The 12,308-nt window shown below is 37.3% G+C and overlaps 1 protein-coding gene across 2 annotated transcripts in view; it reads right to left on the bottom strand.

The window, feature by feature from the left end:
- Window positions 1-12,308, bottom strand: part of rad51b (RAD51 paralog B) — a 67,787-nt gene that overhangs the window by 25,394 nt on the left and 30,085 nt on the right. For both annotated transcript variants that reach the window (XM_051645369.1, XM_051645368.1), the window contains one exon: window positions 4,784-4,862. In XM_051645369.1, the coding sequence (XP_051501329.1) occupies window positions 4,784-4,862 (79 nt within the window). The remainder of the gene's footprint in view (window positions 1-4,783; window positions 4,863-12,308) is intronic.

Here is a 12,308-nt window from a genome sequence, read left to right as displayed (position 1 = left end):
GGACACGAAGCTACTTATTGAGTCTGTTTTTGTTTGAAACTGATTTATGGTAATAATAGCCAGCTTAATAATATAAATGGTAATGCTGAATGATATGCAGTATAATAACAGTTAAGAGTAACATATTTCTGGTTTGCTGTCGAAGAAAGGGAACTTGAGACTTACTGATGGAGCTGTGGTGTTACATAAGATGCTGTACTATGGGAAGTCTGATAAATGGTGAAAACTGTTCCAGTCTTTCCATTTTTTTTAATAAGACCTGATGCAAAACGTAATGGTTGTGCTTCTAGCCAAAAGAGTTTGACCTGTGGCTTACTGTGAAGGTTAAAACTCTGAGATGAATGAATAATCTTAGAACTTTCCACTTAAATTTAATCCCACTCAAGTTGAATGGACCTGTTGACATGGGTTTTGGCAGGGCTTTTCTTCTTGCAAAGGAAAAATGTCTCATGACATTTATGGCAAAGGAAGTTACGTAACATAGAGGGACATGTACTTGTAATGAGAGCAATATGGAGTGGCCAGAAATGTGATGAGATCATTTAATGAGAAGATGACGAGGCAGGGGTGGGCCGGAATGTCATGTTAAACTTTTACACGCAGACTGTCATAGGTTAGGGGGCAGATAATCACTCCAAGTGTGCTGTTTTTCCCCAATCACCTCCATACCATAGAGTCATTAAATAAATATAGGATGAAAGTCTATTTTGTAATGAGAGAATAAAGCATCATTATTTCAAGGGCACATCTGTTTGAGATAGTGTGTGATTAATCTGTTGTCTAAATCTGGAAAAGAATAACTGGATGATTTTACAGTTGGCGGGAGGGGGTGTTTGTTTCAGATGAATAATAGGGATTTGTGGTGTCAATTATTTTCAAATATTTATGTTAGCATTTTTGGCATCATACAGTATACACAAGAAAAATCAACAAAATGATTATTTCTTGTCTAAAATGAAATACAGAGAAGTAGTGGGGAAAAAATGTCTGTGAAATGTAGAGTTAGGAAACTCTCACGAAGCCTGTCAAGATAATATTCAGGTCCTATTTTATTCCAAAATCAAAAGAAACAAATAGAAACTTATTTTGCAAATAAAACAAATAAGAATATTTTAGGACTATTAAGACATTTTACATTGTGAAATTATTAGGGCTGGGAAATTTAACGGGTTCATTTCTGCGATTAATAGTTGACTGTTTAACACATTTTTTTCCCACTTTCTTAAACTTCCCAAATGTTTTTCCCCACTTCCCCACGCTCAATTTGACTGCACATCTTAGCACAGAAACTGACTGTGTGGAGCAGTGCTCCATTTTTCATAACGTGCGACGCATATTCCGGGCATTATAAACATGGGAACGGATTTACTGTACAGAGAATGGAGACTTTACTCGCAAGTGGTAAGCCAAGTGTGGGAGAGACACGGGCAAGCTGCTGTATCGCATCGCCTGAAAACACGGTGTCAAAAGCTAAACCTTTGAGAAAAACCTAGAATGTGTGTGACAAAGAATGATAACTAACCAATTTCTTGCAAGTTCTTTGAGACAAAGTATAAAGTTAATATATTTATGATTTAACAAATCGATAATTAAAATGTTTTTAACTATAAATCGTTACTTCCTGCCAGCGCTGTATTCCTGTTTGAAATGACCTAATTCTTGTGTGGCGTTCGTTCCTCTGTTTTAAACAAAGCACATACTTCCATTTTATAGCGTGAACACGCCACCACGCTTATGTCACACGACAGCTCCTTGATGGGTCGGCTGGTAGCAGGAAGCTTTTTTTAAAAGTTAACAAAAGTATTGATTATATATATATATATTTTTTTTTTTTTTTACACAAACCTATTGATTAGCTTCAGAAGACATTAACTGATCGACTGGAGTTGTGTTGATTACTTTTATGCTGCCTAAATATGCCTTTTGGACCTTCAAACAGCCAGCAGCCTCATTGCACCCATTGTATGGACATATAGAGCTGAAATGTGCTTATAAAAATCTTCATTTTGGCTCTGCTGAAGAAGGAAAGATGTACAAATCTGGGATGATTTAAAGGTGAGTCAATCATGAGAGAATCTGTGACTATTCGTTTTACCACTGCAATCATGAAGCTGAGTTCATGATTCGCGGCAGAGCGTCAACGCCAGCGTCCAGTGCCGCTTTGAACTCCACTGAAAATAGGCTGAAAATACTTTCTATCACAAGTTTTGTACATCAAAACAGCACTAAGAGGTCCATTTTATCGCTGATAGGGAAGCACTGTTGTGGTGTGTGCGTCAGTGTAATGACTCTGGGCGGACATACTACAATTTGTTGCAAATGAATATTTTAAATGTAAAATTATGAATATAGAAATATGTAATGAATGAAATATGAATGCTCAACCTATTGGGGACTAATTCTTTCAATAATCAACCTCCCACTTTTAATGTTTAATGTTACTTAAATAGGTGATATTTTAGTGCATTTCTACCTTTATATTGTGGAAGGCTTTGTTTGGAATATGTTAAAGCATTGTATTGTTACATATTGTTTTGTTTTCTTTCTTAAGATGGAAATAAATGCATTTTGACAGGAAAAGTAGTATATATATGTTGTCAAATTTCATCAAGTTCAAAATCTGTGATTAATCGCAATTAACTACAAACAAATATGTGATTAATCGTGATTATAAATTTTAATCAACTGACAGCCATTATATACACTACCGTTCAAAAGTTTGGGGTCACTTGCCTTAAATGTTTCTCATGATCTTAGAAATCTTTTTATCTGAAGGGTTATGCTTAAATGTTTGAAATTAGTTTTGTAGACAAAAAATATAATTGTGCCAACATATTAATTTATTTAATTACAACACAAAAATTTTATTAAAAAAGAAAAAGTTTTTGAAATGGATGACTTGGATCAAATAATTAAGAAAAGCAACCACTATGTGCCCAGCATATAGATGGGAACTCCATCAATACTGTTTAAAAAGCATCCCAGGGTGATACCTCAAGAAGTTGGTTGAGAAAATGCCAAGAATACATTTCTGCAAAATCTAGGCAAAGTGTGGCCACTTTGAAGATGCTAAAATATAACATAGTTTTGATTTATTTTGGATTTTGTTAGTCACAACATGATTCCCTTATTTCCATTTCTATTATTCCACAGTTGTGATGACTTTACTATTATTCTAAAATGTGGAGAAAAAATAAATAAATAAATAAATAAAGAATGAGTAAGTGACCCTAAACTTTTGAACGGTAGTGTATATAAAATTTTTGGGTGAGCCATTTCTTTAAGCAGCAATTATCTTGATGGGGTAAAAAATTAGCAGGAACTAGTACTGTGCGTATGTGGATGACTTACGTGGTGTAAAGAGCTCTGAAAGTAGTGTGAAGAGTGTTTGAAAGGCCATTATCATACAGGGTCTTTATTTGAAGCTGTCAGGCCATGAGCACTGCACATCAAAGATGCACTTGTTGAGTGAGACTGATTAACACGAATGATGCAGAGAGCCGTGCAACAGCAAAACAATTCAATAGCTGGATTGAACTGGACACACACAAGACTTTCGCTCAATCTCGGACACAAAGACGCACAATACACAGACACTTTATAGAGTGTCTTTTCAGCAAAACACAGAAACAGGGTTTTACTCAGAACTACTGATGTACATGAGGATTTCAACGAAAGTCTTTAATACAATAATTTCCCATACAAAATGTATTATATTGCTGTCTAAATAAAAGCACCGAAACAAAAAACTCAGCAAAAACAAGAACAAGCACCTAATGTCGGCTCATATCAGCTTTGGCACAGGCATTAACAGGAACTGTGAACTGTTTTTACTATTATTCAGTGTTATTAAATAATGCTGAGTTGATAAAAATGCATTTAAAAAAATGTATAACCAAACTACTTAAAGCGATAGTTTATCAAAAATAAAACATTCTGCCCATCTTCTTTTGTTTTCCAAAGATGAAACAAAGTCACATGCGTTTAAAACAACATGAAGGTGAGTAAATATAGTTTCAAATATCCCTTTACATTTCAAACCCAAATGAACCCAGATAAATCAGGGTGAATTTCAAGTATTTTGAAGGAAAGAACCTCTTCCAAGTGCTGTTAAAACTCCACCACGTATACACCACCATAAACCTTTGCTAAAAAGCTAAAACATTCCCACTATGTTTTCCTCTGATATGCTGTTTCCCATTAAAGTTTTGTGGTGTTGGGAATCCACACAAACCGCCCTGTGGTGAGTTGGGAAGCCCACGGATGAATTCTAATGGTCCTGAAAAGGGTGCCAGAGGCGCTGGAGGTTAAAATGCAGAGCAATTCTGACTGAGAATGTTCAACACTAACAATGCAAACCACACACACAGATGAGTGCATGTGTGTTATTAGCCTTTTCTCAGATTAACCATGGCATTTTTTTCTGTTTCAGAATACTTAAATTGAGTGAAAAAAAAAAAAAAAAAAAAAAAAACAGTACTTTGATGTGACTTTGATGTGTAAATGGGATTAAAATTCACTTTACATAAAAAAAAAAAAAAACTAAAAAAAAAACATTAGGGCTTGGCGATATAGCTGAAAAACATATCTCAATATTTTCCAGACTTTTTATGATATTTAGCATATCTCTCAGCATTTGCTCTGAAATGCCTTAAAGGTTGTTTTTTGTTTTGTTTTTTAATCAGAATTTTATTTCATAATTTGGATCATTTCCAAGTAGCTTTTAGTGTTTCTAGTAGTTTCAGGGTTATTTTTCAGTATACATCTACTGTAACACACTTACCGTGCAGACAGATGCCCTCCCTCTGAACAGTGTAGCTCAGCACGGCAAAAGGGGCCACAGGTGACTTAGCTATGAGAATCTAAAACAAAAAACAAGAAGAGATTGAAAAGGAATGAGAGAAGGCTTTATATTAATACAAGGCCAGGATATCAAAACAAGGACAATGTTTCTTAGCCTCTTCAACTGTGTGGAACTGCCTGCGGATGTCAAACGTTTACTCGAACTTAAAATGTTCCAAGTCTTCGGATACATCATGTGGTATCGTTTGTATGTTTAGAATCTGAACTTTTCATATATAACAATCACATCTGTATTGATGATACACAAAAAAAGGCCTGAAAACATCTGCGTCGCAAATAAGCGCCACCTAGGGGTAATTTGGTCGAAATATTAATATGAATGAAACAAAAAGACAAATCATATATCAAATGAAAGCTCTTATTCTAAGGAATGCGACTGTACAGTTTATTTTGTTGCCATTATACCACACCATTCAAAAGAATCACAATATGAAATATGATTTCTGTGGTCCTTTAAATACAAATGTCTTTTTAATCTGCCGATCACTGCCACTGTAAGACCCCAAATAGCTAAAAACTTTATATCTGCTCTTACCTTAGGCAGTTTTATACACAATTAGCCATTTTTTACTTGTCTGTGAGCTTGCTTATGTGAATATACCAATGTTATATCTTAGATGTCCTGAACAAAATATGCGGTCAAGTAGGAAATGCATGCTAAACAAATCATCGGAAATATATGTTATCAAATATTGATGATAAAATCGTATATATCATCGCAAAGGGGAGGATCTCAGCTTTCTAAGGACACCTAGATTTTGCTTCTAATCCACACAGAGGTCCGGTATATTCAATGAAAAAATGGGGATGCATAAACTGAAAATTACACTGAATGTCTATGGACGAGCACATCTGTGAGGGCTAAAATGCATTAGAACGGCAACTATATTTCAGATCGACATTTTAGTATAAAAGATGGTAGAGGAAAAAAAAAATTTATAGCACTTGCTGCCATCTCGTCGAATAAAATAAGATTTTTTGGAGGGAGATAGAGTGAACAGAACACACGTACGTGTTCAAGCTGATTCCCTGCAGCAGACTTAATTTGGACGGTGAATTGAAAGAAATCCGGCGTGAATTGATGAATGTGTTGGCAATGCTGACGAAGGTCATTGCAGACTTGGAGGATCTTGCTGTGATACGTCCATCGATCACTTCCATGGAGACAAAATTCTCTGAGTTGGTTACAAGATTGTTGGACATTGAGAACGGATCGATTATCTGAAGTAATTGGAGAGGGAATTAACTGCTAATCCGCCAGCGACCAAGGGAGATTTGGAATGAGTCTGGGAAAAACAGGAGGATTTGGGGAATCGTAATCGATGAAACTACATCCGAATTGTTGGAATTCCTGAGCATGAGGAAGGCCGAGATGTGAAATTTCTGGTCGAGCTCTTCCCAAGTCTGTTTGACATAACAGGCCATAAGCTGGAAATCAAGCAAGCTCACAGGGTTCCGGCTCGAAGATCCACGGAGAGAGACAGGCCCCGATAAATTCTGGCCAAATTTCTGAGATCATCCGATAAAGATCTTGTGTTGTGCGGAAGGCATTGTTGGAAGAACCACAACATTTTCTTGTTCCCAGACTTTGCGAATTCGACAAGAGGGAAACGTGACCGATTCAGGGAATGCAATAAATTCTTACATCAACGGAAGTTCGCTTTTGTTCTGATGTTTCCAGCCAAACTGAGAATAGATACTAAGGATGGCTGTAGAGAATTTACATGCCCACAGCAAGCATTGTCCTACATAAAGACAATCGAGTGAGTAAGCCATTTGGTGATTTTCATGTTGCCGCCTAGTGGACCTGACTCACTGAACATTCACTTGACTGTTTGAGGAAACTGGGTGACTTTCGTTCCGTTTTGTGCTGGTTCTGCCTAGCAGCTGGAGTTTGCTTTGTGTAGAATCATTTCTTCGGGACAGCTTGTGGATGAATCTGCTCATTTTGGTGCTTATGCCTCCTGTTAGCTGGAGTTTGGAGTGAGTTTGACTGCCCGAAGAACTGAACGGCCCGTTTTTTTTGGTGTGCTGTTTCCGCTTGCGGCTGGAGCTTGTTTTGTGGAGGCACACACCTTTGAGACAGTTAAATGGATGAATCTACATGTTTTTTTTACAGATATAATACTATTTTGTTGCGGAAGGTGGAGTTTTGGCTATTCAGGGCAAGACAGTCATACTTTGAGTCGGGGGACAAAGTAGGGAAGCTTTTGGCTAGATATATAAAGCAGAGAGAGTCTTTTTCTACCATTCCCAGCAGTGAAATCTGCTGGTGGTGAAATATTTACCTCAGCCATTGATATTAATAATGCTTATAAAGAATTCTATCTTGATCTCTATAGTTCCACTTCTTCATCTACTGATGAAGATATTAGAATATTTGTGGAACCATTAGAACTCCCTAAACTGACAACTGAGCAAACAAATTCTCTACATTCTGAGATAAACTTGCCTACAGGCAAGGCTCCGGGGCCAGACGGCTTTGCTGCTTAATTTTTTAGATCTTATGCTACAGAACTGGCTCCACTTTTGTTAGAAGTTTATATGGAATCATTAAAGAATGTGAAGCTTCCACCAACTATGACACAAGCCCGGATCAGTCTGATTCTTAAAAAGGACAAAGATCCAAGCAAATGTAAGAGTTACCATCCAATTTCCCTGATCCAGCTAGACATAAAAATATTGTCAAAAATCCTGGCTAACCAATTAAGTTATGACATCTCTTGTACATATAGATCAGGTGGGGTTTATTCGGGGTCGCAGCTCTTCTGATAACATCAGGCGTTTCATCAATATCATGTGGTCAGTGGCGAATGATCAGACTCCGGTCGCTGCCATCTCACTTGACGCCGAAAAGGCGTTTGATATGGTAGAATGGGATTACCTTTTTAAGATTTTGGAAATATAAGGGAACACTTTTATTGGATGGATTAAGTTACTTTATAGACATCCTGTAGTGGCGGTACAAACAAATGGTTTAATTTCAGATTATTTTACTCTGGATAGGGGCACCTGGCAGGGTTGCCCTCTTTCCCCATTATTGTTCTGGGATGATTTTCCAGGGGTGGTGGCGGGAGATACGGCGCATATACTTTTGCTTTAAGCAGATGATATTTTATTATTAATCTCTGATCCCATTAAATCTATGCCTTGCCTTCACAGAATTATTAATACCTTTTCTAAGTTCTCAGGATACAGAGTCAATTGGTCTAAATCCAAAGCTTTGGCTCTGACAGCATACTGCCCAGTAACAGCCTTACTGCCGGGTGCCTTCCAGTGGCCCAAACAGGGCATTAAATATTTGGGCATTTTATTCCCAGCTAATTTGTGTGATTTAATTAGAGTTAATTTTGACCCCTTAATAAAAAGGTTTTCGAGTGATGTGATCAGGTGGGCTTCATTACATTTATCTATGAGGATTGTAATTATGGGGTATTGTTTGTAGAATTTTGAGGAAAATAATGAATTTAATCCATTTTGGAATAAGGCTGTAACATAACAAAATGTGGAAAAAGTGAAGCACTGTGAATACTTTCCGGATGCACTGTAAAGAATTGGGCCCTGACCAGTGTGATGGTTGCCAGACAGATTGTTTTGAGGGGATGGAAGTAGGCTGGAGCGCCCCCATTTCAGGAGTGGTGCACGGAGATGGGGAGGGTGGCGGCATATGAGGAAATGGTATTTAGTAGACTGGGTAATTTGGATTTGTTTGTTGGGAAATGGGGCAAGCGGTTGGCGTTCTTGGAGGGCTCTCAGGGAGAGACAGCGGAGAGAGAGGTTTAGATGTAGAGATGTGTGATTATTATATATATTTGTGTGTGTGTGTGTGTGTGTGTGTGTGTGTGTATATATGCTTATGTGACCACGGGAGTGTTTGTTGGGGGTCGGGGTGGGGATTAAATGTTAAATGTTGATTCCATGTATATATGTTTTGTTTCTCGTGTTTTCTGTGTGAATCAATAAAAATGTTAATCACTAAGAAACATTGCACTGGGGTGTGTCTAAAATGAGTTTGTGCCTTAGTTAAAATGACTTAACAAAACTCAAAAGAGAAAACAATGATGAGGTGAGGGGTACACACTCATAAGAAAAATTATTCATACCCTTAAGGAAAAGTTAACAAATCAAGCTTTGGACCTACTTTATATTAGGTGGCCTTAACTACTATGTAATTAACCATTTGATACAATGTACATATTATGTACATACAAGTTGTTGCATTGTAATCACATTTAAAGTACTTGCATTTAATTACATTTGTAGTTGCACTGTTAACTTTACCCTAACCCAACCCAACCCTTACCCCAGAACCAAACTCTAACCCCTAATCCTAACCCTACCCTTACTCCTAAAACTACATGGACCTCAACCTGAGTAGCAGGAAATGTGGGCATTTTGCAGAACAACATGTAGTTACACAGTAAATACATAGTCTTGTATGTATTTAATGTTAGTACATATTACTTAAGGCCACCTAATATACCTAACAGACCCAAGCTTTTTTTACTTCGCCTTAATACGATTGCGGAATACCTTGCACGCTCTTGAAATCTTAAGTTATCCTCCCCAGCTTGCTCTGGGCTTATTTATTGAAAAAAACTGGCACATTTGCTTTTTTTCCCCCTCTTTTTGCAGGAAGATCTGGTTACCTGAGGTTGAGAATGAGGTTTTACTGTTCTACTGCCAGCTGCTTTGTGTGAATGTGGCTACTCATTGATTTGCCTTGACACAGAGATGCAGAGCTTTACAGTCACCAAAATCAGCCCTGTCTGTTCCACTGTATCACTTATCCTACAATAAAAATCTCTTTACTTTGAGCCAACTGCGCCTCTCTTGCATAAGGAAGTAGCATGGTTTTACTAAATGGACAAAATCCACAATTAATGGCTGAAAAGGAGAGTGAGTTTGTGAGGGTTTTTACTGAATGCAGAGCAGGGTCTTGCCAGAGCCACTGAACTGCACAAAGGAGTCAGGCACCATTGCCTTCCTCATGTACCAGCAGTTTTGGACCACTGCTTCTGTATCAGTGCGCCTTTCTTTAGGTAGGAACTCAGTCAGAAAAGAGAAAAACAAAGTGCTCAGGCCTATAAGTGTGTAAGGGCAGTGAGGTGTGCCATCATTCTACAGGATGAAAACAAGAAGGGCAGGCCAAGAAAAGGAGATGGGTGGTAGAGCAAGCTATCTGTTTCCTCAAACATTATCTTAATTTTATTTGACTTAACAGCAAAATGCTGTGCGAAGCAACAAAATTGGTCAATCAGTTCTTCTTTGATTTTAAATATAAAGCTATGTAGAGTGGTATTTTAAATTAAAGGAATTTCACTTTGTGTGGTGCTACCCAATGCACCAAAATTACAGCCAATCAGAACATATTTGATTTTTAATATAAAGCTATGTGGGCCGAGATATTAGACCATTGAGATTTCACTGTGAGGGGCAACTGAACACAACAAAATCACAGCCAATCAGAACATATCTGACGTTTAGAGCCTGATCTCATGAAAAATATGCAACTGTGGCGACATCTTAGACGTACAGATTGTGGCAGTTCCGAGGTGAAATGTCCACTAGTTGGCATTGAAAGCAAGTTAAATGTTCTCTCAAACAGAAGAGGTTTTCAATAAATAAATTTCCATCCAAGGTTTTTTTGCGAAAAAAGTTTTAGCACATCAAAATTAAGCTGATGGAAACGCAAATTATCGCTAAAATTTCCACAAGTGTCGACATAATATTTTTCCGTTTGACTCTAGCGCATAAACTCTATGTCGATACATCAAATGTCGCGAAAAACTGGTTTGGAAACACTTTTTGTCGAGTAAATTGGCATTAACGCAAAAATGTAGTGTCACGTGACAGAATTTGCTCCAATCGTTAGCCTGTGTTAATCATGACACAAAGTATAGGATACCTGAAAGCCAATTTATTGTACGTGATTATGGATTGATCTTAACGCCATAAAGATCCGATCACTGCAAAGATGACACTTCCAGGAGTACCAACACAAATATCTCGTATCATGCACATCGACAAGTGCACGGAGAACAAATGAATGGCCACTGTTTGTGATTAATGTAATCGCGGTAGCCATCCGTTTGTTTATTAAAGTTGCTTTTTCACACCATTCAAAATAATAGACAGCAGTCAGAAATGGAATTAGCCCACAATACAAAAAAACTTATAGTTTGTGTGCACAAAGATGTTTTAAATTCAAAATAAATACACAATACTAGAAGAAAAGCTTCAGGGTGCTTTTTTGGAACACGAACATATAGCCCAATTCTATAAAATTATTGTTTAGCTTTTGAAAAAATGCTGGCAAAATTCCCTATATTAAATTAAATAAATTAGCAAATGACCTATATATATTTTTTTAGACCTATATATGTCTTTTCTTTACACAAACTTAAATTAGCCGTTCCCTGTTCTGTAGACGAATAAAGTGGCTGAATGACATTTTCTACACTTCAAGACTAGAAACTATCAGAACTATTTGTCCAATGAGTTTACTTTCAGAAAACCAGCTTTTGAACCTTTTAAAACTTTTAAATTGTTTAAATCGAACCCTCTTTATCTCGGATCGCATTTGCTGAGCTTCTTCAGAAAATGTAAATTGCATTATGACACTAAAATTAATTTTGGATGATAATCAAGCTCAGTTGGTCATTAAAGTTGCTGGACAAATATGCAGGACATAATGCAGTTGTGATGGCGATGCTTTAGATTAGATGATTGTTCAATATAGCCTATTGAATATCAGGAATGTATCATATGTAAACCCTGATATTACACCGCATCAGTTTTTCTTTAATAGCTGTGCACACAGCATATACACATCGATGGATGGTCTTTGTACTAAGACCGAAAGTTTCCCCCACTACTTGGTGCAGGCTGCCAGCTTGAACAGGGCCGTGATGATTCGTTTTCGGGTTGGAACCGATGGCAACTTGCAATAGGTGCAACATTAGGACCAATATTACAGTCCTATCACAAGAGCAACTGCTCCCTTTTGATTGCAATTCCTCCTCTTCTGTTTGCGTTTATTTGTGAAATTAAAATGACAGTAAGTTGGCTAATTTCAATGAATTATCTCAATACTCTCCCCATTTACCAAAACTTCGGAGGAAATAAATTAGGGACATCTGGCAGGCGAATTAGCGATAAACACACATTTCTGAATGGAAACGGCTTCAGGGCAGATTTATTTTGCGCTAAACCAAAACTTATGCGACAAAGTGTTTTTTTAGGCATGACGTCATCACGCACACCATTTTTATCGAATGGAAACAGGCTCCCTGCCCTGAACCTAACCGATAGTGTCATAAAAAGCAAATGTGAGATGAAAAAGTGAAACAATCACTTGTTGTGCCAACAATTTTTGCCGCACATGCGAGCTACCGCGAAATATGATTGCACTCAAACAAGCTTGTAAATGTAGTTGGTTATGT

This window comes from Myxocyprinus asiaticus, chromosome 19, assembly GCF_019703515.2.
Source record: "Myxocyprinus asiaticus isolate MX2 ecotype Aquarium Trade chromosome 19, UBuf_Myxa_2, whole genome shotgun sequence".
Classification (NCBI taxonomy): Eukaryota; Metazoa; Chordata; class Actinopteri; order Cypriniformes; family Catostomidae; genus Myxocyprinus; species Myxocyprinus asiaticus.
Note: the sequence above shows the minus strand (reverse complement) of the source record. Positions and strands in the feature narration are given on the sequence as shown.